General features: G+C 37.2%; 1 protein-coding gene across 4 annotated transcripts in view; it reads right to left on the bottom strand.

Annotated features, from left to right (window-relative positions):
* Positions 1-759: 759 nt before the first annotated feature.
* The window catches only part of il6st (interleukin 6 cytokine family signal transduce), a 32893-nt gene continuing 8401 nt past the window's right edge, over positions 760-25251 (bottom strand). For 2 of the 4 annotated variants that reach the window (XM_030149866.1, XM_030149867.1), the window contains exons 3-16: positions 24194-24496; positions 19138-19285; positions 18752-18912; positions 18264-18418; positions 17222-17384; positions 14282-14364; positions 12617-12875; positions 10618-10785; positions 9117-9221; positions 8243-8386; positions 8012-8152; positions 6525-6621; positions 5347-5428; positions 760-3211 (exon numbers count right to left, since the gene is read on the bottom strand). In XM_030149866.1, the coding sequence (XP_030005726.1) occupies positions 2600-3211; positions 5347-5428; positions 6525-6621; positions 8012-8152; positions 8243-8386; positions 9117-9221; positions 10618-10785; positions 12617-12875; positions 14282-14364; positions 17222-17384; positions 18264-18418; positions 18752-18912; positions 19138-19285; positions 24194-24496 (2621 nt within the window). In that variant the 3' untranslated portion in view covers positions 760-2599. The remainder of the gene's footprint in view (positions 3212-5346; positions 5429-6524; positions 6622-8011; positions 8153-8242; positions 8387-9116; positions 9222-10617; positions 10786-12616; positions 12876-14281; positions 14365-17221; positions 17385-18263; positions 18419-18751; positions 18913-19137; positions 19286-24193; positions 24497-25251) is intronic. The other 2 variants (XM_030149868.1, XM_030149869.1) reach the window with 1 other exon arrangement.

Raw genomic sequence — 25251 nt, 5'->3', positions numbered from 1 at the left:
CTAAAACAAAGATAAAATCTGCACTTATTATTTATAGGTTATAATGATACTATTTTTCTGGTCTGACCCAATTGAGATCTAATTGGTGTATATGTGTCTATAAAATGATTTTTACACCACTGACTGTTAATATCTTCAGTGTAATTTTTGCATTTCACAAATTCATCCCAGGAGCTGGATTGGGATCTTTGGCGGGCCGGACTTTGATGAAAAGTAGAATTGAAAAAAAATTTTCATGAACTGAAATAAATAAAAACTATAATTAAAAAAAAAAACGATAACTGAAACTGTATTGTGTGTTTACAAAACTAACTAAAACGGATAAAATTCCCTTAGTTTGCGTCTTTGTCAATGTCAGATTGATATAAAATCGATTTGTCTCTCTCAGTTTTCTGTGCTGTCACCATACGACACTTTTTGGTCCGTCACTTGTGGTTTCCAGTCATCTTCTGGTCCCCACTCTACCTGGAAACATGGAGACTAAAGTTGGGAGAAAGCAGCAGAGTCCTGTCTGGGATTTATTGGAATACGGCGACAGAGAAGAAGAGAAAAGAGACCACTGAACTAAAACTAAGCATTTAGAAAATAATGAAAACTAGCGAACCTGGTGTAGAAACTAAAAACGAATTGAATTACAGAAAAAAAAAGTCAAAACTAAATAAAACTAAACTAATGAAAAATCCTAAACTATTAGAACCTTGGCACAAAGATAATCTTATTCAAGTTAATTTTAAGTAATAATGCATTTTCATTCTCGAAGACAGTAAAAATAAACATTTTATTGAACATGCAATAGCATAGCAGTAACAGTATGTACATGTCAGTGTGAAGTAACTTGATTACATCTATGTGCAGCGTATACATCGGAGCCAAAAACACTTTATCTACATGAAGGATCTGTGTAAATCGCAGCCATCTGATTTGTTTTGATAATTATTTAATTAATAAATAAAAAAAGGAAAACGACTCGCATTTCATTTTTTGTTTTCAGTAAACGAAACAAGACTTGTATCCTGTTTGTCATAAAATCAAATTTGGCTTCAGATGCTGTGGAAAATGGAATTGAGAAAAATGTTCCTTTTTCATTCCTGTTTTGCCGTAGGTAGTAAAGACATAGGTAGGGAGATGGAAAGTGTTCAGAAATGGCCAAAACACACTCAGACTCCAGAGGATTAATAAAAACTGAATACTGATCTAAAAACATCTTCTTGCACCTAACAAATCTGAACGACAAACGTCTTTAGTTTTGTGGGTCTTGCAGGACAATTCAGGAAAACAACATTTTCTGGGTCAATAAAAAAAAACAAAACCTACCTACGGCAAAATGAGAATGAAAAAGAAACATTTTTCTCAATTCCATTTTTCACAGCACCTGAAGTCAAATAAAAAGCAGTTTCCCATTTTTAAAATTTTATTTATTAATATCAAAACGGAAATGAAATGGCTGCGATGTACACGGACCATGAAGTGACAGGTGATCCGGTCATCTGTAACATTCCAACGGAGGTAAGGCGCTCATAGTGGAGGGCTGGGCTAAAAAGAACTGTCACAGACGGCGTTGTCCAACAGCTGCTGCATGGTCACAGTTCCACAGGTGAACTCCAGCAGACGCAAAAAGACTTCGACATGGAAGCCCGGTTCTATCACTGCTATGGAAGAAGTCCAAAGGAGTTACAGTGATGAAAGTGAGGAAAGAAAAAACCCTGAACCTTTCTGAGCATTTCACCAGGTGGTGAAATACTACAGTCTACTGAATGACTTCAGTGAGTAATAAACCAGGTTTGCTTGTCTTCCAGACGTACTGCGACAGAAAATCTCCATTTCTCTCAGTTTCCTGGAGTCAGGACCACTTGAACTTATTTCGGATTCCTGCCTCACACTTCAGTTCGTCCCCACACTGAAGGACCAGGAATTCTGACAGGATTTCAAAGAGTATTTACACCAAATACACTGGCGGTAAAATACTCAAAGTGAATCCACCATCTTGTCTCCAGAGACGTGAAATGGACCATGCGTCACCAACGGACCAATCAGAGCCGTCGATACAAGTTCCACGTTGTAAACGAGCATCTCATTGGTCGAGACGAATGGAGAAGAAAGCAATATGGCCACACCCATGAGACGGACGCAAATAAACAGAATTTACACTTTTCGGAGCGATTTATGCGTAAATTTCCGGCTGAAATGTTGCCAAACCAGACAGAAATGATCCAGACACGTTTAATTTACCGGAACATATGCTCAGTTTTTGGAAAAAAAAAAAAAAACAGATTTCCGGCAAAAACCGGAACACTTTCATCACTGTATCTAAAATAAGAATGAAACGGTGGTTGCTGCTTTGCATCTTTTGGGCCTTTTCTTGCCTTGCAGAGCTATGGCTGTGTTACCTGGAGCTTGGACTGTAATGCTAGCTGCTGCTACAAGCCTTAAATCACATTGCACTGTTTGAAGAGTTACATTCCAAAGCATGGTGGACAGTTTGTACTTGTTTACGTGCAAAACAGATACTGGTACTGGTGACGTCTCCTTACGCTTTCAGAGACTTGAAATGAATTAACAAAGGCACAGAATCCTTCACTACGGTTGGAGTTCAGAGCTGTCACTGCGGCCTGTATCCGCCCAGCTGAGGCATGTAACTGGAGGCCGGCGCCGAGGCCCAGGTCTCTGACTGGCCGTCTGCGGGCATCATGTGCTCGGAGTCCTCCACCAGGGGGCAGAACTCCAGGGACCTCAGCCCGTTCTGCTCCTCCATTTCCAGCTGGTTGAAGTCGGCGTTCCCCTCCGACGCCGTGAAGTTGGTCTGCCGGGGAAAACGCTGGCAGTGTCTGCTCCCGTCCGACGCCAGTGTGTCTGGGTTCTCCTCCGACTCCAGCAGCGGCTGCGTGGACTCGGAGCGTGAAAACACGGCCTGTTGGGACTGGGACCCAGGCGTCTGACCCTTGTATCCGTTCGAAGCCACCACCGACGAGTATTGGACGGTGCTGGCCGTGGTGTCGGCCACGTCACCGCCCTCGTCACTGTCGGACACGCTCTGGCGAGGCGAAGACATGCAGGAGGAGCCTCCGATGCCGCTGCTGTGCTCCTCAGATAGATACTTGTCCTTTTTCAGAGGCAGACTGGCCTTATCCTCCTCAAACACTGACTTTCCATCACACACGTCCACGTCCAGAACGCTGATGCCAGACAGACAGTTCTCATTTGGCGTCTCGGCCTGTAGAGAAGAACAGGAAGAAGAAACCTGTGATGTGTTATTCACGCAAAGAAAATGGACCATGTAATGTACAGCGTAAAAACAATTTCAAGAAAAAAAAAACAGACTGGAAAATGGGAAATAAAATATTATTGTCAAGCAAGATTTTCAAGAGAAAAATCCTAAAAATTAGCTCTTTTTTTATCTATATGAGTGACATGTTTTTTTTTTTCATTGTCAGTATTTTTGCTGACAATAGCCCCTTTTCCACCAACATTCCCAGGAACTTTTATTACCAGGAGTTTATTTACCTGGATAAAAGGAAACAGAATTGCAGTGGAAAAGGGGTGATGGTAAACTAAATAAACCTTGAAGAAGAAAGAAAAAAACAATTATCATCAATATTTCATTTCCAAGCCCTAATTAAGTCAATTTTCAACAACTGTTTTTGTGTGTTGTATTTAGTGAAACTTGCTTAAATTTTTTGTCTTTTTTGTGTGAACTTATTTTTGGAATTTTTATTTGCAAAATTAGTTGAAATAGATTCACTGATGAAACTGGACTTGATGTAGCCACATTAAAAGTAATAGTAGTAGTAATTTATTTGTCCATTGAACAGAACTAAAATACGGATGATATCACAAACTCAGATTATTGATCATCCAACAGTAAACTGACCTCAGCTGCATAAACTGACTCTACCAGTGAACTCATATGATAATAATCAAACCACGTCTTCTTACTTTTACATAAGTGATGGTTCTGGGAATACCGCAGATATTTTCAAGTGAGCTCTACATTCTGCAGAGTTTTCCAGTGGTGCTGAGAAGATGTTGGTCAGGTGTTTTCAAATTCCTCCACACTGAAGCCTCACAAACAGCCTGAGAAGTGGCTGCTTTGTTCTGGGTCATACTGGCACAACACCAGCCATCTGCCCCACAATGCACCTCTGCACGCACCTCTGCATGCAGGATGGTACTCCAAACATGTGGTAAAGGCTGCGGTCTTATTAAGCTGAGACTAATGGCCTCAGTGTGGGGACAGAGTTATGACAGGGCTGTAAGAAAATATCTTTTCTGCAATATATCGCGGTATTTCATTTCACAATACTGTATTGATATTAAAAAGTACTGTATGGATATTTTGCGTTAAAAAAACTGTCAAAAGGACTATTTTCCAAATGCAATATAACAAACAATTTAGGTTTTTCATCTTATTTAGAACATCTTAATTTAATTAAGATTATAATGTAAATTGTGTCTTCTATCACATGCCCCCATTTATAAGTAGGGCTGTAAGAAAATATCACCTCTGCAATATATCGCAATATTTCATTTCATGATACTGTATCGATATTAAAAAGTACTGTATGGATATTTTTAGGTATTTATTCTAATGCAGATATTGTGAAGGCTCACTTTTGTTTTTTCTTTTTTGTTTATATTTTACTAATTATTATTTCACACTCTTTTATTCAATAATGTTGGTTCCTTTGTTGGGATTGAACTCAAATCCTGTTCTGATGTTAGTTGTGAAATAATAGAATCTGAACATTTGAACAGGATCTGAAACTGGAATGTCTGTAAAACAGAATTTCAGTTTGAACACAGGAACATTTTGTGATAGAACATTACATCCTGTTGGGATCAAATAAAAATGTGTTTAGTATCTGTGCAGATTTCTGCTGGAATTCAATTCTTCAATCATTTAAAATAAAAGAAACAAAAAATTGCCTTTTTAACAGTATTGTGATATATCGTATTGTGATCCTAGAATTGGGATTTGTATTGTATCGCCAGATTCTTCCCAATACACAGCTCTAGTTATGACAGGGGTTTACAAAGAAAGCAGTTCTGCAGAAAACATTAAATCGCAGGAAGCCTGTCAGACTTTCACAATATGGGGAAAAAAATGTGAAAACAGTGCAGATGGAACCTGCGAGTCTGACAGTAGATATCCTTAAAGTCTGTTTTATAGTCAGACTTACTGAGAATCATGAAAACCTCTGGAGTTCTTATACAGACTAAAAAGAATCTGTTGTGTGTAGTTTAGTATGAGAACCTTTGATGGGATTTTAACACCAATTTTATTACGTTGTAGAAACTAAAGGATTATTTAAACATCTGTAATAAACAATGCTGAAATGTCAGACGTACTTTCAGAGGATAATCAGGAGACCAGTTGCCAATGGTGCTTTCTCCAGGGTTTGGGATCTGGGGCCAAAAGTTCTCCTTAATCCTATAAAAGAGGAAACAGAGCACTATTTAACAGCAACAAGAACCACTGGATCAGCAGAGAAAAAAAAAAAGGCAGCAGCAGAATCACATTCTTTATGGTAATTATCTGTGGTTTATTTTAAGTTCTGTATTAACTAATGAACACTATTAAATAAATTAGTGGTTCTCAAAGGTTTTACAGAGGAGTACGCCCTGAAATATTCTTTTTTAACCAAGTACCCCCAACTCTCGCTTCAGCATTTTTGATTGAAAAAAAATTAGGAAAAATTTGTTCCTGTGCCAAAGGTGTCTGCTTATATTTTCAAAACTTTATAAACAAACAACATATATTTAACTTTAATATATAAAAAATAATATTTTTAAGTAAATTTTGTGTGCAAAATGTAAACTGAAAAGTGCTCTCCCCTCTATTGATAAGAAAAATAAATTGGTCATTAATTAATAAATGAACCTTTCATCAACAAAAAATACTTATCTACTCAAATAAACTCATTTTGAATAATATAAAATAGAAATGTTCTTAAAATGTTACCAAAGTTTAAACAGGATGATTGACAATACAACTATTATACGAGTGTATTTATTGTAATTTATATTTCAGCATTAATTCACATTATTTATTTTGTATTCGGTACATGATGACTTATTTAATGTATTTTTTCCTAAAAAATGTCCAGTACCCCCTGGGCTTCTTCCAAGTACCCCTGGGGGTATGTGTACCCCACTTTGGGAACCCCTCAAATAAATCCTTGTAACCTTTGTTTTTGCCCTGGTGGTCACAGACTGGGGTTGAATGAGTGGACAAACACAGTCAAATGAACTGAATGGGATTCATTCAAAGTTAAATTGAACTGAATCAATCTGAATTCAGTGAAACTGGACGGTACTGACCTGAACTGGACTGAATTAACTCTTGGCGTCTATCTTAATAATTTTATCCCTCATTAACCAAGAGCCGTTCCACTTGTTGTTTGCTCAGAGCTATGACTAATGTTGTTTGTTTAGTAATTATTTCTAAGCCTTATGAGGCTGTGGTTAATTATTCCATTATATAGAAACCACAGAACAACATAAAGGGCTTTTGTGTTGTTACTTACACGTCTTTTTTGCAGATGCAGAGCAGCATGGTCAGGATGACGACGAACAGGAAGCCCAGGCTCACTCCGACCACGATGCCCTCGATTTCTCCTGGAGCTGAAGGAAACACAGGATACTGAACACCTCAGCCGCATACAAACACCAGGTCCACAGTGAAGACACAGCATTAGGTCCAGAAGTGAACTTCACCACAGCTCATGGCCTGTTGGCCGCTGAGTAGGGATGTAATGATTACCGGTATAACGATAAACCGCAGTAAAATTCCTGACAGTTAATATTACCATTTAAATTCTAATTATCATAATAACCATGTTTGATTACTGCACTTTCAACACAAACTTGATCTGGAAAATGGTCAGACAATGGCTATAAGGTGCCATCTTTAATGCAAGGTTCTAATAGTTTTGGATTTTTCATTCTAGTTTAGTTTTATTTAGTTTTGACTTTTTTCTCTAATTCAGTTCATTTTAATTCATTTTTGCAGCAGGTTTGATAGTTTTTATTAGTTTTTCTTATTTTCTAAATGCTTAGTTTTAGTATTAATTTTAGTTTTGTCTTCTCTTTTCTCTTCTCCGTCGTCGTATTCAAATAAATCCCAGACAGGACTCTGCTGCTTTCTTGCAACTTTAGTCTCCATGTTTCCAGGTAGAGTGGGGACCAGAAGACGACTGGAAACCACAAGTGAACACAAGTGACGGAGCAAAAAGTGTCGTATGGTGACAGCAGAGAAAACTGAGAGAGGGAAATAAATCGATTTCATATCAAGACGAAAACGAAGGGAATTTGATCTATAATTTTTATCCGTTTTAGTTAGTTTTGTAGATGCACAATACAGTTTCAGTTAGTTATGGTTTTTTTCTGTTAATTATAGTTTTTATATATTTCAGTTCACGAAAATGTTTTTTCAATTCTAGTTTTCGTCATTTCGTTAGTTTTTGTTAACAGTAATAACTTTGCTTTAATGCACACTTGTATGTTTGATGTTTACATGTGAATATGGATTTTGGATTTGTTTTATTTGCATTGACTATTATTTAAACTGTTTACTGTAATAATACCTGTAACAGCAACATATCTGATGGAAGCAGATGTTTGAAGAAAGGGGCAGGTATTAGAAGTTTTCTTCATCCTGCTCCTTTCCAAACATTTAGATTGGAATGAATAAAGAAATGAAAATGAATATGTTAATATTTGAATGTTTCTGCCAACAGAAAGTACATCGTGCCTATTATTCTATTTGGGGTTTTTTTTTGTTTCTTTTTTTTTTTTCCAAAATACAACTTGGTTAAATTATTTCAGTGTGTGTATTAGTACTTTTTGAACATTTTGAGCACATTTCAACAATGCCGTGATAATAATAACCGTGCTAATTTTGGTCACAATTACTGTGATATGAAATCTTCACATGGTTACATCCCTACCGGTGAGCTAAAACTGGAGTCTGTATAACAGAAGTAGGCCTTTGTGTTCAACAGGCTCCACTTACCATACTTCAGAGTGTGGAAGGAGTGGTTAAAACCATCAACTGAACCGTTGATGGTCGAAGCGGTGATCCAAACGTCGTACCTGGTGTTGCGGCTCAAAGACTTCAGAGTGTATGAGGTGATGTTACCCGGTACTCTTACAACTGTAAATGACACAACACACATGAGTAGCTTCTATTCCTGTAGATTAAAAAACAGAACATCTGTGTGAACCATGTAGGTCAGATACGTACAGTGCCTTTCATTTCCATCAGAGTAAAAGATTGTGTAGTATGTTATGAAGCCTCGGCGTCTGTGTTCAGGAATGTCCGTCCACTCCAGATAGGCGTTGAAACATCCTGGTTTGCTGGATGTGACGGAGGGACCGTCCAAAGGAACTGGGAACACAACAGCAGCTTTATGAGACTCACAAATGGAGCAGGTCGGACTTTAACACAGGTTTGTTCACTTATGTTTGCTGCTGTACCTACATTTCCCCTTATGAGATATCGTGACTAGGGCTGTTAGAAAACATCAGTTCTGCAATATATCATGATATTTCATTTCACAATACTGTATCAATATTAAAAAGTACTGTATGGATATTTTTAGTATTTATTCAAATGCAGATATTGTGGAGGTTCATTTTTGTTTTTTGGTTTTCTTTGTTTGTTTATATTTAATTTATTATTATTTAACACTGTTTTATTCAATAATGTTGGTTCCTTTGTTGGGATTGAACTCAAATACTGCTGTGATGTTAGTTGTGAACTAATAGAATCTGAATATTTGAACAGGATCTGAAACTGGAATGTCTGTAAAACAGAATTTCATTGAACACAGGAACATTTTGTGATAGAACATTAGATCATGTTGGGATCAAATAAAAATGTGTTTAGTATTTGGGCAGATTTCTGCTGTAATTCAATTCTTCAAGGAAATAATCATTTTTAAAAAGAAACAAACTATAAATTGCCTTTTGAACAGTATCATGATATATCGTATCATGATCCTAGTATTGGGATTTGTATCGTACTGCCAGATTCTTGCTGATACACAGCCCTAGATATCATGATATTAAAAATCAAACTTTTCTTTGGCAGCCACTGATCAGGATGTGGTTCTTACCTCCTTGCCTCAGATATGCTTCTACACGCGCTGGTTTCCCAATCCATCCGTGCCGGTAAATGGGATACACAGACACGTTGTAGCGAACAAACTCCTCCAGGTATCCTACATACGACAGGGATGAAAAGTTTGATGAAGACGTTTAGAGTAAAGTCTATAGACTCTTGAAAATCCATGACATTAGAGTAAATACAGTTGTTATATACCTATATATATAACCAATGAATAAGGACCGCTCCAAGTCGCAAACAAATATTTTAACAATAATAGGCCTGTTACTAAATGCTTTGTGCCTTTATAGATCCATCTATAAATGATAAGTTGAGGCATAATAGTGTTAAAATTGCACTTATTTTTCTTAAAAATCTCAAGTTGATCATATTCTTTATTATTTTTTGCAAAAAGGAAAGTTTGAAAATGTAGATATTTTAACATTTTTATTATTTATGCTGCGTTCCAGTCCACCTGTAACTGGTGTTTTTCCATCCTTCTACTGGTGTAAATGCACTGGAATGTTCAGTCAAACCTGTGACTTCCACCTGTGAACTCGTACTAGATCCATGTTCTCCCAGTTTCGAGTTCTGACGTCACATAGCAATGGCGCCCCCCCATGGATGAGGTGTTTATGCAGATTATTTATTAAAGCAAGGTATTGATCTGACATTATTTATCTGCAAATGTTCTGTATAATCAGCAGCTGTTCTAGCGGTAGCTAGTTTTCAGTCCAATGAGGACAAGAATAAATTAATACCAAATACGAATCCAAACATACAAATAATATAAAATAAAAGGTAGAACACCTTCTCTTGCCCTATGCACTGTTTTTACTCCTCTGTTTCCCTCAAATAAGCAAAGAACAAACACCTTTAGTGATAGAAATGATTGTAAATAAGCATAACGTACGGTCCACCATTCTGGTTTGTTTGCATCTAGCTCTAGAGCTGCAACCGATTAATCGACTAAAAGTGATCCCAAAAAAATCATTCAACCTCAGTTCTCCTGAATCAAAGCTTTGTTTCCTTCATTTCTCTGCTGTTAAACACTGGTTCCACTGTTGTGTTTCACACGGACGCTTATTGTGACGCACAAAGAAGCTTCGATTCAGGAAAACTGCAATAGAATATTTCCCTTCAATCAATTCGAGTCGATTAATCGAATCGTGAATTTTTGCATTCGCGTCAAGCACCTAATTGATTAATTGGTTGCAGCTCTATCTAGCTCCCACAATTCCTTGCGCTCAGGCAGTTTGGTGTGACTTGCCTGGAACGTTACAAAGTCATAAGTCGTGGTTTGAAGTTGTGACTTACAGGCTCAAAAAACGGCCTGGAACACAGCATTCATTTAACTTTTTTTGCACCAAAACAAAGAAAAATTTTGAATGGCTGTACGAACTAAAATGAGTTTGACACTCCTGGTCTACACCATAGCCCTCTCAGTCCATGCAGTCTGCGTTCCATGGACATTTCGTTTCCACAGAGCTGTTTACTGTGCAGGAGTTTACCTCTGACGGCGGTTTTTCTGACGCTCTGTCCTTCCTTCTGCCAGTCCATCTGCTGACCATCGGACACCTCCACCACATATTCATATTCTAAAGGGTCTGTACTGTTCCACATCACCATCAGCTTATCCCAATCAGGATAGACCTTCAGATCACGCACCGGGGGGAGCACTGTTCATAAGCACACACAGAAAAACATTTAAGAATCACTTTACAAACAAATGACATCACATCGCTTTCATGCTGATGCTAAATTCCATATATACCATTAAATAAACTTAAACCTGTATAGTGGATTTTCCTGACACAAAGGAAACAATAATGAATGAAAATGAGTTCAGACCATGTCCACATTTGTGTCTACAGTAGAAGTCACAGTCTGTTGATGAGCTAAGAAACATGGAGTGAAACAGTGAACCTCCACCTGTAGGAATGGACAGTAGTAACAGAGTAAATGTGTAAAATAGTGGACAGCACATGAGATGCTGCTTATTATTCACCTCTTTTTTTCTATTATACCAGTGCTGTAGTTTATATTTACAGTTTCAAATACATTTTCTGAACTACTAAGCCTTCCGTTGTGTTTATTTATTTATCTTATTTATTTATTTTGTGCTTTTTATTTAGCAGGGACAGTACACATTAATGAACATTTCTGTAAATGTGCCAGTATTAGCAAAAAAGCTATTTTTCAACTGTTGTCCCTGGGTAAGATATAAAATACCAGCATTCATAAAATTAGAAACATTTTCAAAATTAAGGCTACACCCACACATTAGTTCACATATGCAGTATACACATCCTAACATTTTGTTAAAAACTGTAGTTTAACTGCACAAAGTTAATGAAAGTACATTAGATCCAGAGGTGGGTAATCCCAGCTCCATAGAGTAAAAGTCCTGCCATGTATTTGTTCCAACCACTCATTGAACCGGCCCATTTTCAGGAGCACAACTCCTCATCCAGGTAGATGGGAATCACCTGTGTGAAGTGAACAGGTAGAACCAATACATGGCAGGACTTTTACTCTGTGGAGCTGGGATTACCCACCTCTGATTAGATCCCATACTGTAAGTTCTTATTGTGGCCAGTGGTTTCATTTCTCATGTGCTTTATCCTTTATTTTAAAAAGGTTAAAGCTCTGTCTTGGACTCCATCGAGGTGGTGGCGGACAAAAGGATGTTGACTAAACTAACGTCCATCATGGCCAACCCCTCCCACCCCCTGCACCACACTGTAGAGGCCCTGAGCAGCTCCTACAGCACCAGACTTTTATACCCCAGTGCAACAAGGACTGATACCACAGCCGTCAGACTATACAGCAGTTACCTCTAAACCCACAACCCCTCCACACACCACCATATGCAAATACACTGTAAATATGTACATAGTATCGAAATTCAAATCTACATTTATATAAATACTTACTTTTTTCCTTTATATTTTATGATTCACAAGCGCATATTTTCTGTTTTCTGTCGTTCCTGCACTTCGTTTTTGTATTTGTTGCTGCACTGCAAAAATCTAAATCTGAACAAGTGTATTTTTCTCATTTCTAGGCAAAAAAAATATCGCATCACACTTAAAATAAGACATAATCACCTAAAGAGTAACTTGTAAGTGAGATATAAGAACTGATTTTTAGACAACAGATCTTTTTTTTTTGCGCGAATAAAACAAAAAAATCTTAAATTAAGCAAAAAAAATCTGCCAATGGAACAAGTGAAAATTATCTTGAAATCAGATTTTGCAGATCTATTGTCTATAAATCAGTTATTATATCTCACTGAATAGATACTCTTCAGGTGATTCTGTCTTATTTGAAGTGTGATGAGATATTTTGACTAGGAATGAGAAAAATACACTTGGTAAGATTTGGATTTTTGCAGTGTGTGAACTGAGAAATTTCCCCATAGTGGGATCAATTATCTTATGTGTTTTTGTGATCTATTGCGAACATTTTATTCTGAGTGAGCAGCTCAGCGTCACTGTGGACACCTACCGTGTGATTTTTTGGGGATGACTAATGTCGCCTCTGGAGATTTGCCCACAGAATTGACAGCTTTGACTCTGACTTGCAGATGTGTGTTATCAGCCACATGAATCTGTTTGAGTAAAGTGAAGTGCCCGGAGCTGCTGTTTGCCTCTGGCTCACTGACAGTGATCTTCTCCCACTGATCTGCTCCACTCTTGTCTTTCTCCTTCAGGTCTTGAATCTTCATGTCGTATCGTATTATCCTCCCATTAGAATATTTAGGTTCCTGGCAGGGCAGAATGACACATGGTATGTTAATTAACAATAGTAACACATCACTGAGTGGCGGTAACAAAAATGATATCATCTACAACAGACCATTAGAGATGTAACGATTACTGGTATAACGATAAACCGTGGTAAAATTCCTGACGGTTAGTATTACCGTTTAAATTCTAATTATCATGATAACCGTGTTTGATTACAGCACTTTCAACACAAACTTAACATGGAAAATGGTCAAACAATGGCTATAAGGTTCCATCTTTAATGCACATTTGTATGTTTGATGTTTACATGTTAATATTTGAATGTTTCTGCAACAGAAAATACATCGTGCCAATTTTTTTTTTTTTTTTTTTTTTTTTTCAAAATACAACTTGGTTAAATTATTTCAGTGTGTGTATCAGTACTTTTTGAACATTTCGAGCACATTTCAACAATACCGTGATAATAATAACCGTAACAATTTTGGTCACAATAACCGTGATATGAAATTTTCATATCATTACATCCCTACAGACCATTAAGTTACATTTTACATCATTTGGCTGCTTTCCCTTTGGATACAGGGTTCGTACACATTTTTCAAGGTCAAATTCAAGCACTTTTCAGGGTCATTTTCAAATTTTTCCAGCACAGTCCCTTATCACTGGGGTAAAATATGTTTTTATGACAGAGAAGAACAATAAGAATAACGTATAATGTTAATTTCAGGGAACATAAAAATGAGTTGTTTATTAAATCAGGATTGTTTGTGTTTAAAGAGTTGGCTGAATTAAAGATGTGGTTGATTGTGTTTAGAGCAAGAAACGGACTTTTGCTGCAAATTTGCAAAGATTATTTGTTTTAGTATCCCAGGATGAAGAACATAGAAGGAGGTTTAATTTCAAACAGCAAAGGGTTCGAACTAACGTGAAGAAAATGTGTATTTGTGTTGTGGGTGTCAGGATGTGGAATTCTTTGGCAACGGAAGAGAAGAGCTGTACAAATATTTTTCAGTTTAAGAAGTTGTATTTGTGTTGTGTTTTAGGATGCTTCAAATAACCGTTATTTCATAAAACAGTGTTAAATAATACATAAAATATAAACGAAAAAGAAAAACAAAAATGAACCTCCACAATATCTGCATTTGAATAAATACCTAAAAATATCCATACAGTATTGTGAAATTAAATAACACAATATATTGCAGAACCGATATTTTTTTTTTACCAATATTTTTATTTTTACAGCCCTAGTTTTCCCTGACTGTCAGTGCAGTATTTGGAGTACAGATTTAGGATTTGGATCGGTTTCCACATGGTGGTTCTGAGGACATGCAGGGGGAGCCCATTGCTGACATGTTGTATAATGACCCTCTGCTGTTTTGTGTACATTGTGAAGTGTTTGTGTTCAACTGACTGTATTTACCTTAACGAGCAGCTTCACTTGTCGTTCATTGTTGCTCTCATCTTCATCAATGCTTAGCCATAGATCCGGTTTACTCGTTGGGCCTAAGACAAAGACGTATTTGTACATTTTAATATTATAGCACTTTTGCAGACACACTAAGCGCTTCACACTGACTTCAATATTCATTCACACACTGGTGGTGGTAAACTACAGACTGAAGGAAACGTGGCTGCTAATTAACGGCACATTACTAGGACAGAGCGGGATCTGAACTGCCAACCCTCTGGTTATTGGACAACCTGCTCTGCCCGTAATGAGTAAACAAAATCAGTGCTGCTTTGGAAACACAATATAAACACAATAAGCTTGAATTCTTTTACATTATCGTATTTGTTTAGCAGCCTAGAAGGCTGGAGAGTTCGGCTTGTGACTGAAGGGTGGCCGGTTCAATTTCCCCGACTGGCAGAAAGTTGTTGGCTCATGTGGCCTTGGGCAAGGCACTTCATCCCTCATTTGCTCCCCCGGTGCTTGATATGCCAAGCCCAGTGCTCCTAGTCTGCAGTGTGAGGTGTGTTCCTGCATGCTCTAGTGATGGGTTAAATTAGGGGTGTGCCATATGACCATATTAGATTGTGAAGGATTAGAACGTATCGACGATCTGACAAAGCACAGAGATGGTGGAATCATCTATAATATGATGTAGGCAGTGCCATAGAGTATTCAACAGCTCTGGGTGTAGTTATATACTGACACATAGACGCATCACGTCCGTGTCCACGTCACATGGATTTCACAAACGTTGTGTAGCGGTAGTCACAGCTGACAGTGAAACGGGCGAGTTCCTTCCTAAAAAGAACTCCACTTCCATTGTATGGAATTGGTTTGGCTTTTCCTCAAACAACAAAGCGCAAACAACAGTAACTTGCAACATTTCCAGCCACCTGTTCTGGAAGCCTGGAGTATTATTTGAAACAGGCATTTTCTCATTGATATTGACCTCCACCAAGTGTAACAGTGGAGGTTATGGTTTCATCTGGGTTTGTCTGTTAGCAAGATAACTCAAAAAGTTATGGATGAATTTTCAGGAAATTTTCAGGAAAAGTTGATACTGGCACAAGGAACAAATGACTACATTTTGGTGGTGTTGGGGGGGGGGGGACTGATCTGCCTTGGCAGAAGTCTGCGCTCCGAGTGCTTTTCTAGTTTGCTCTGTATTTTTTTTTCCTTTTGTTTTTACTTTTTATGTTTATTGAAGGCTACCGCAAAAAACAAGTGCAGGTTAGTTTTTATGTTCAAGAGTGCATTTAATCAGAGTGTTGTTGTTCACACTTAAGCATGTTTAAGTTCTTGGCACATGTGGGCTAAAACTGCACAAACTATTTAAATTAAAAATGTCCTGGAAGGTTCTTTGAGCTAAATTGTCTGTTTATTGTTTCCTTTAAGGTCTATGTTTTCCATGGGGAAATTGTTTGGTTGCACTGTTAAGAAACTGGCAAATTAGTCTCAAAGATCAATGCAAAGAATTGTGATAAAATCAAGATTGTGATTTCATTTTTTAAAAATCATGATATGATATTTTTGCTATATCCCCCCCCCCCCCCAGGTTAAATGCAAAAGCTCCACTTCAGTGTGTGGTGGATGTGATCTATGTACTGACAAAAATAAATCTTACTTTATCGTACTTTATTTACTTTATAAATCTTACTATATTTTATTATTAGAGTTGAAATGATTAATCAAGTCACAGTGATCCAAAAAAAATCATTCAACCACAATTCTCCTGAATCAAAGCTTTGTTTCCTTCATTTCTCTGCTGTTAAACATTGGTTCCACTGTTGTGTTTCACACGGACGCTTATTGTGACCCACAAAGAAGCTTCAATTCAGGAAGACTGCAATGGAATATTTCCCTTCAATCAATTCGAGTCGATTAATCGAATAGTGAATTTTTGCATTTGCTTCAAGCACCTAATCGATTAATCGCTCCAGCTCTATTTATTATAATATTAACAAGTGTTCAGAACACAAACCTCCTCCCAACACCCTGAACGGTGTGCATGTGTGGATCGATTATCTCTGTTTAAATTCAACAGTTTCCAGGTTGTTCCAAACAGCAGAAAAAGTTGAAGCTTGGTACCAGTCATGTGTCTATCAAATCAGATTCAATTGACATCAATATTTGTTGAGTTCTAATTTTAAATGTGTGGGAAATGGGATTTTCAGTGTTAAATGTAAATGTCAACAGAGTCCACATTCCACAGTGGATGTGGACAATTTAGTTCCAGATACAAGATATTGTTCTAAGCTACAGGTGGATCAAATTGGAGGAGAATCGGAGTCGTTTGGAATTTTGGATGAATTTTGGAAAATGTCTCAGTGATGACAGATGGAAAACTGTAGCTGTTGTGACCTTGCTGTGACCTTGAACTTTGTCCTACTGGGACCAAAATGGACTGGGTTGGTCCCAGGGCCTAGGCCTATCTGTGGGGAAGGTTTGGGAAAGATGGGTGGAAGAGGTTTACACTAAAATTGAGAACAAACAAACAAACAAAGCAAAGTGATAACAATACCTCCTGGCGGAGGTAATGATGGATTAAATGTATGTAATGCTTTTCTATTAATGCATACTCAAAGCGTGTACATTGGTTCCATTATTCATTCACTCTCACATTCTCCCTCTGGTGGTGGTAAACTACATCTGTGTCCACAGCTGCCCTAGAGTAGGCTGACAGAAGCATGGCGAACAATCTGTGCCAACAAAACCACCAAACATTCACAGTGTGAGTAGTAGCACTGGGGGCAAGGTGGGTGAAGTGTCTTGCCCAAGGACACAACTGCACTTGACTTGGACAGTGAACTGCCAACCTTTCTGTTATTGGACGAGCCGCTCTACCTCCAGAGCCACAGCCGCCCCATTTTAAATGCTCATCTCGTCTGAACAGGCAGCTGTGATACTCACGGTCTTCAGGCGTCCTCTTCGTAGCGTTGTTACTCCACTCGCTCCAGTATCCGTAGCCTGGATGGACATTTTTGCAGCGAACCTGTGTGATATAAACTGTGTACGGTGTAAGGTCCTGGAGTCTGAAGGAATGGATGTTTTTGTCGATCTCTGTGGACGGTACCTAGAGGAAACGTAAACAAATCCCCTTCATTTATTTTGCACAAATGTAGATTCTATAGATACTTGGAAATAGGGATGTAACCATATGAAAATGTCCTATTACGGTTATTGCGACTAAAATTATCATGGTTATCATTATTATTGTGGTATTGTTGAAATTGTGCGCAAACTGTTCAAAAAGTACTGATACACACTGAAATAATTTAACCAAGTTGTATTTTGAAAAAAACAAAAAAAAAAACAAATAAAATAACAGTCCCAATGTCCCTTCTGTAGCAGAAACATTCCAATATTAACCCTTAGTGGTCTGAGTCTATTTTGTCCGTTTTTCAGTCCTTTTGATTTTGCCTTTATATACTATAGAAACAAATGTTTACTATACCCATGTTTGGGATCTGTTTTTTCCACACAACTTCATCTATATCATCTGTCTATTATTTTTTTCACTTTAACCTACTATAAAAACACAAAAGGCCAGAAAACAAAAAAAATACATATATAAAATCCGATTTGAAAAATGTACATAATTTATTGCATAAATAACACAGATATTTAACGAACCTTTTCAAAGACTTTAAAAGTGAATATTGGTTCCATAAATTCGGTATATCAAATTAAAATTGTAATAAATTAAAACTATACTCAAATATTTGACATTAAAGCAGATCTTTACATAGGCGTTTTCTCTGGAAAAGTGCGGTAATCAAACACAGTTATCATGAGAATTAGAATTTAAACAGTAATACTAACCGTCTGCAATTTTACCGCGGTTTACCGTTATACCGGTAATCGTTACATCCCTACTTGGAAATGACACTTATTTCAACAGCCACACATGTTTTATCAGTTTCTTTACTTTATTCCACACAAACATACTTACATAGTCCCACTGGTGACATCCATCTGAGCAGTATCGGATTTCATATGTTAACTCCAAGTGGACCTTAGCAAGAGGCTGAGTCCAGTTAACAAGAAGGGATTTGGTGAAAGTCTTTTCAGAAATGACTTGGACATTTGAAGGAGGGTTGGTTTTCACTACAACAAAAACAGAGATTTCTCAGATGAATGTGACATACTGATCATAACCTCCCTTCATGCACATGTGGCCACAACATTCACACTGCACACACTCAGATCTAGATCTATCGCAACATAACTGAAGACCTACCATATCAAATTTAATACATTTTAAAGACTTTTTAAGATATTAAATGCAGATGTGTAAATTCAAGACTTTTAAGACTTTTAGGCTCCACAGGAACCTTGTATATGATTTGTGCTGCTCAAATGAGTTACAAATGATACGTTTGCCAACATAAAGTGATGACGAACCAGAGTATGTCTGGCACAGGTTGTTGTTTAACTCACCGAATGAGTTGGCATCTTTATTCAGATGTTCCGACTCTGCTGTTCCCAGCTCATTGGTGGCCTCCACCCAGATCTCCATCGGCATGAAGTGGGGGAAAGTACTCAGATTCACCTCAGCACTAGTTTTACCAGGACCGGCTGTCCCAGTATAGTCCCGATAGCTGTGGGCAAAACATTTCTAACCTTTAATGGACACTTACACCATTGTATAAATGTGAACCTCTGCTGTAACTATCACTATAGAGAAGAAAAACGTTTGAGTATTAAATAATGTCATCATGTAAATGACATGCCTCCCATGCTGGCACTTAAATCAAATCTACATCCAACAATCCACTGTAACACAAAGAAAAATGCATTAAATATGACACTATGGGTGTACTCACCCGACAACTCGAACGACTAGGTTGTAAGTTGTAGTGAACTGACCGCCCTGAGGTTGTTTGGATTCCCACTCACACACCATGACTGGAGAGATGATGGCGCCCTTTTGGACTGCCATACACGACAGATTCACAGGCTTCACCGGCAAATCTGGTATCAAGAGAAAAAACAACAACACGGAAAGAAATTCAGGAAACTGACCTTGCTTCATAACATTATATCATGCAAAAACACCGGAGAGTTGTGTTGATTTTGTATGTTGCACATTCTATTACAACTAGGAATGTGTATCGGCAAGAATCTGGTGATACAATACAAATCACAATACTAGGATCACGATATATCACGATATACCATGACACTGTTAAAAAGGCCATTTTTTGTTTGTTTCTTTTTTTAAATGATTATTTTCTAAAAGAATTGAATTCCAGCAGAAATCTGCACAAATACTAAACACATTTTTATTTGATCCCAACAGGATCTAATGTTCTATCACAAAATGTTCAAACTGTGTTCAAACTGAAATTCTGTTTTCCAGACATTCCAGTTTCAGATCCTGTTCAAATGTTCAGATTCTGTTAGTTCACAACTAACATCAGAACAGGATTTGAGTTCAATCCCAACAAAGGAATGAACATCTGCCTCTCAGACAGAAAAAAGTGCTTTTAGGATGATTCAAAGAACCATTATCTAATAAAACTGTGTTAAATAATAATAAATAAAATATAAACAATAAAGAAAAACAAAAATGAACCTCCACAATATCTGCATTTGAATAAATATTTGAAAATATCGATACAGTACTTTTTAATATCAATACAGTATTGTGAAATACAATATTGCGATATATTGCAGAACTGATATTTTCTAACAGCCCTAATTACAACAGCATAGAAAACAAGTAAGGATGTGCCTCGTGTACAGGGGTCTGTCTCAGAAAGCAGGCTTAAGAAAAAAAAACAAAAAACAATAATAAAAAAAATAACTGAGGAAAAAAAACAGCATCCCAATGTGAAATCAATGGTGATTTAAACAAACCAAAAAAAGCCTATGTTTACAGTTGTGCTCATAATTTACATACTCTACCAAAATTTGTGAAATACTGTCCATTTTTCGCTACTGTTATGCTTTATTTAATGATCGTGCTTTTTTAGATGTCTCAGTTTAGTCTGAATCCCATCGTTTTGATTGCTCATGTTTTCATTAAAGAACAGTATCTAAACTTATGAGAACTGTTTGATTTGATGACTGTGTAAAATAGTAAATTATTTAGAGGCAATATATTCATAGATCAAATGTCCATTGTTATTTTATTATTTAGACCCAGACTGACAGAATATTCACGGTAAGTATATGCGTAGGCTTAACAGCTGTCTGCATACCTATAATGTCACAGTGTTAGACTAATAAAAAATAATATTAAGAAATACACAGATGTGACAGACGGTTCTATTAATCACTGAATATAAGTGGACAAGCAAATATAAAATAAGTTAGAAAAGTGAATGCCAGCTCCCTCTCCTAAACTGTAAGTAAGTGAAAGTGCAGTGATTCTGTCTGTATGAATGAGGAAATGAAGCAGCCAATCAGACGGAAAGAGGGAGAAGACGCACAGACACTGTGGCTTTGTTGAAGAAAACGAGTCAGCGAACAGGTCACTGTTCCAAAGAAAGATGATGAAGTAACAGACTGAAAATGAGCTCACTTTATCAAACAGAAAACTCAACGTTTCCCCTAATTTTAGGGAATGTCTGTTTCACTAAACCTGCTTTCTGAAACAGGACCCAGATGGTTAAAAAGGAACACTTTACTCCGATAATCCACCTTCACAGACTTAATGGATCTGTTTCCACTTCCACAGCTGCTCTTTCTGTACAGTTCATGTCATATAGCTTCTAGAGATCATCTAACATCAGTCCATTTTTCACCCTTTCGTGAACAAGTCCTGCAAACAAGTATCCATAAAAAATTCATGGGAAGGAATGCTTCTCGGACCAAAAAAGAGTTTGTTTGAGGTGCTCTTTGGAAAAAGGGATTCCTAAAGTAGATTTCAAACTGGAAGAAAAATCCAAGGCACTCTCTTTAAACACTAAAATGTCTTTATTAACATGGCACGGTCATATCCAGACCCAAAAAACACTTCTACACGTTTCGGCTTCAAGCCTTAGGGTCTAGATATGACCGTGCCATGTTATTAAAGACATTTTAGTGTTTAAAGAGAGTACCTTGGATTTTTCTTCCAGTCTGATATAAACAAGTATCCATGTTTTAATGTTTTACAGAATCCTAGATTAAGTAACAAGAACTGAACATAAGCTGATGTTATAAATACTGTAGTTGAACTGTGCTGATAAAGTGTTACGTAGGGATGAGGTGATATCTTTTTTACTTCTGATACTGATTCCTAGCCTTCGACAAGCAGACGTTTGTTTAATCAAAAAGCAGCAACTTTGTAAAACAAAATGTAACAAATGTGCTATTTTATTACTTATTCGTAGGATAACTGAAAAACAATAGCTGGTGCAGTCCTTCATTATACCTTTTAAATGCAGACTCCTTTGTTGTCAGTGACAAAGGAAATGCATTTTTTTTTTAATTTAATGTGTTAAAACTTAATACATCACATACTTTTAACAACTGGTCATTATTAAATTTCACAAGTTGCAATATTATTATGTCTTGGTGCAGATGACTCTTTGTTGCCAGAGCAGCAGGCCTTTATAACAGGGAATGCTCTGCTGTCCCATTTTTTAAATGGACATTAAAGTGTTCACATGGAGCTGTGCTCAGTCCTGTCTGTTACCCACAATCCTGACAAACACCATCACTAAAACTGAAAAACATCCAGCTGTAAACCAGTCTTACACTTTGTAGACTTGATCCTTGAGTTTTCCTGAGGGACTAACAACCTCCATCTAAATCCTCTCAGATACCAAACTACTCTCAGAGATTCTTGAATTCTTCACGGTGTTAAGTCATATTTTCAGCAGCAACTAGGGATGTAACGATTACCGGTATAACGATAAACCGCGGTAAAATTGCAGACGGTTAGTATTACTGTTTAAATTCTAATTATCATGATAACCGTGTTTGATTACCGCACTTTTAGGGGAAAAAACCCTATGTAAAGATTTGCTTTTATGTCAAATATTTGAGTATAGTTTTAATTTATTACAAATTTAACTGTATATACCTAATATCTGGAACCAATATTCACTTTTAAAGTCTTTGAAAAGGTTTGTTAAGCATCTGTGTGTTATTTATGCAATAAATTATATATATTTTTCAATATTTCTTGTATTTTTTTTGTCCTTTTATGTTTTTATAGTAGGTTAAAGTGAAAAAATAATAGACAGATGATATAGATGAAGTTGTGCTGAAAAAACAGATCCCAAACATGGGTATAGTAAACATTTGTTTATATAGTATATAAAGGCAAAATCAAAAGGACTGAAAAATGGACAAAATAGGCTCAAACCACTAAGGGTTAATATTTGAATGTTTCTGACACAGAAAGTGCATTGTGTCAATTATTTTATTTATTTATTTTTTTCAAAATACAACTTGGCTAAATTATTTCAGTGTGTGTATCAGTACTTTTTGAACATTTTGAGCACGATTTCAACAATACAGTGATAATAATGATAACCATGATATGAAATTTTCATATTGTTACATCCCTAGCAGCAGTAAAGCAGGACTCTGAACTCCGCAGGTTAAAGTGGACTGACTGAGTACTGTTGCCGGCCTGGTAACATTAAATCCACAGGTAACTCATGACGCTCTCTGTAATATACAGATATAGTTACACTGGAACTCAGGTCTTTTAAAGTCAAAGTATGGACAGTACTATTATTTATTTAATCACATGAGCTGTTCAGTCCCTCTGAAAAGTAGATAATGTGTCAAATGAAGATAATCCACCTTCTCAGATTACCAGCTCTCTCAGCCACTGATCTGTGTGCACTGATCTGCACTGCCTTCAGGAAACAGGTGTGAGTCTGTAGTACTCTGCTGCCTGATGTAAAAATAGAGTAACAAAGAGCTGAACTGATGGATCTGAGGATCTGAGCCCCTGTCACAGATGGAGCCTTTGGATCAGTATTCAGATATCAGATCAGCGCATCCCTACTCAAACACGTTCTGATCTGTTCAGTTTTCTGTGCATCGACTGCATCCATGTGTCTCCCCCCTTCTCCCCCTGTCCCCCAGTCTCTCTCTATCTCTCTTTTTCTCCTCCTTTACTCTCTCTCTTTCACCCCATCTCCTCCTGTTACTCGTCCATTCTCCTCAGTCTGATTCTGCTCCAGGTTTTTGCTGTTAAAGGTACTTTTTCCTTCGTCTGTCTCCACTCACTAGTGTTTGCTCCTGGAGGATTCTGCTGGGTTTCTGTAAATTGGCTTAGAGTCTGGTTTTGACCAACCAAGGTTATTATCATTAACAAAAACTAACGAAATGACGAAAACTAGAATTGAAAAAACATTTTCATTAACTGAAATAAACAAAAACTATAATTAAAAGAAAAAAATGATAACTAACTGAAACTGTATTGTGTGCTTACAAAACTAACTAAAACGGATAAAAATTATGGATAAAATTCCCTTCGTTTTCATCTTTGTCAGTGTCAGATCGATATGAAATCGATTTATTTCGCTTGAGCAATTTTAGCTAGTGGCACTTCATGGTCCGACACTTCTCATTACTTGTGGTTTCCAGTCGTCTTCTTGTTCTAACTCTAACTGGAAACATGGAGAGTAAAGTTGGGAGAAAGTCTTGTACGTGATTTATTTGAATATGACGGTGAGAAAGATAAAGGATATGAAAAAACTAAAACTAAACTAAAACTAAGCATTTAGAAAAAAAGAAAAACTAATAAAAACTGGCAAACCTGCTCTAAAAACTAAATAAAACTAAAGTAGAATGAAAAATCCAAAACTATTAGAACCTTGCGACCAACTCGATATGTAAAGTGTCGTGAAATAACTTTTGTTATGATTTGGCGCTATATAAATAAAATGTGATTGATTGATTGACTGACTTGTAAGATCAAACACTTACAGCCTTTTTGAAGTAAGATGCCGTGCTTGTATTTGCTACGGTTCAGTATAACATCAGGTGAGGATTTCTTGACGGAGCAAAATAACCAGTCGGGGGTTTCCCGGGTGATGGGGATGGTAACATTCAGAGCTGTGCTGTTGATCCTGGTGTACAGCTCTGTAGGCACAGGGGTCAGACCCAGACTCCAGTACAGGTCGTCTACTGTCACTTCAGTTGTGTTCTGGATCACACATGTCGCGGTGAAGTTAGTTCCGATCTGCAGCAGCTTAGTATGTGGGGCCGTCATCAAATAAGACACATATTCTACAACGAAACAAGACAATGCTTCAAGTGAATTCAAAGAATCAAACTGTCATCATCAGCAAAAACACTTCTGACACTACTCGTCGTCTGCTGAGGCAATAGTTAACCCACAGTTCCTCCCACTATTAAAAGTCATCAGAGTTACACGAACAGGAACACATCTGTCTGAGGAGACGTGGCTGTAGTCAGCAATATCATCCAAATGAAACTGAAGGTCACTACAGTTCAAACCTCCAACTAACTGTCCCCATTAGCCACAGTGCTTTATCATATCCTGCCACTAGGGGGCACAAACCCATTTCTCTGGAGACCTTTGTGGACAACACATTACACATTCAACCAACAGCACATGAAAACATAGATCTAACCACCGTGACAACACATACAATTAGGGGAAAGATGCTGCCACGTGAAACATACGAAAATTAAAGCACATATTTACAAAAAAGAAACACCAGGGATATTCTGTACCAACTCAACTTGACTAAAAATTCATGGGAAAACTTTCATTACAAACTTTTATTAGTCACAGGACCTGATAAAATCCTCCGGCTCTACTCCAGTCATTTTTATAGCTCGGAATTTTTAAAGGTGAGTAATCTGCATCAAATCAAATTAAACCATTCATATGTGTATGACAAGTCTCAACAATTATTATTTTTCCATTTTACTGGCTTGATCGTAAAGGTGTAGTAAAGCCCTAAGGGTTTCCTGGAATGTGTGTCCCAAGGTTATCATCATTAACGAAAACTAAT

This window comes from Sphaeramia orbicularis, chromosome 12 (assembly GCF_902148855.1).
Source record: "Sphaeramia orbicularis chromosome 12, fSphaOr1.1, whole genome shotgun sequence".
In the NCBI taxonomy this organism is placed as follows: domain Eukaryota; kingdom Metazoa; phylum Chordata; class Actinopteri; order Kurtiformes; family Apogonidae; genus Sphaeramia; species Sphaeramia orbicularis.
The sequence above is the reverse complement of the archived record's forward strand: the minus strand, read 5'-3'. Positions and strand labels throughout refer to the sequence as shown.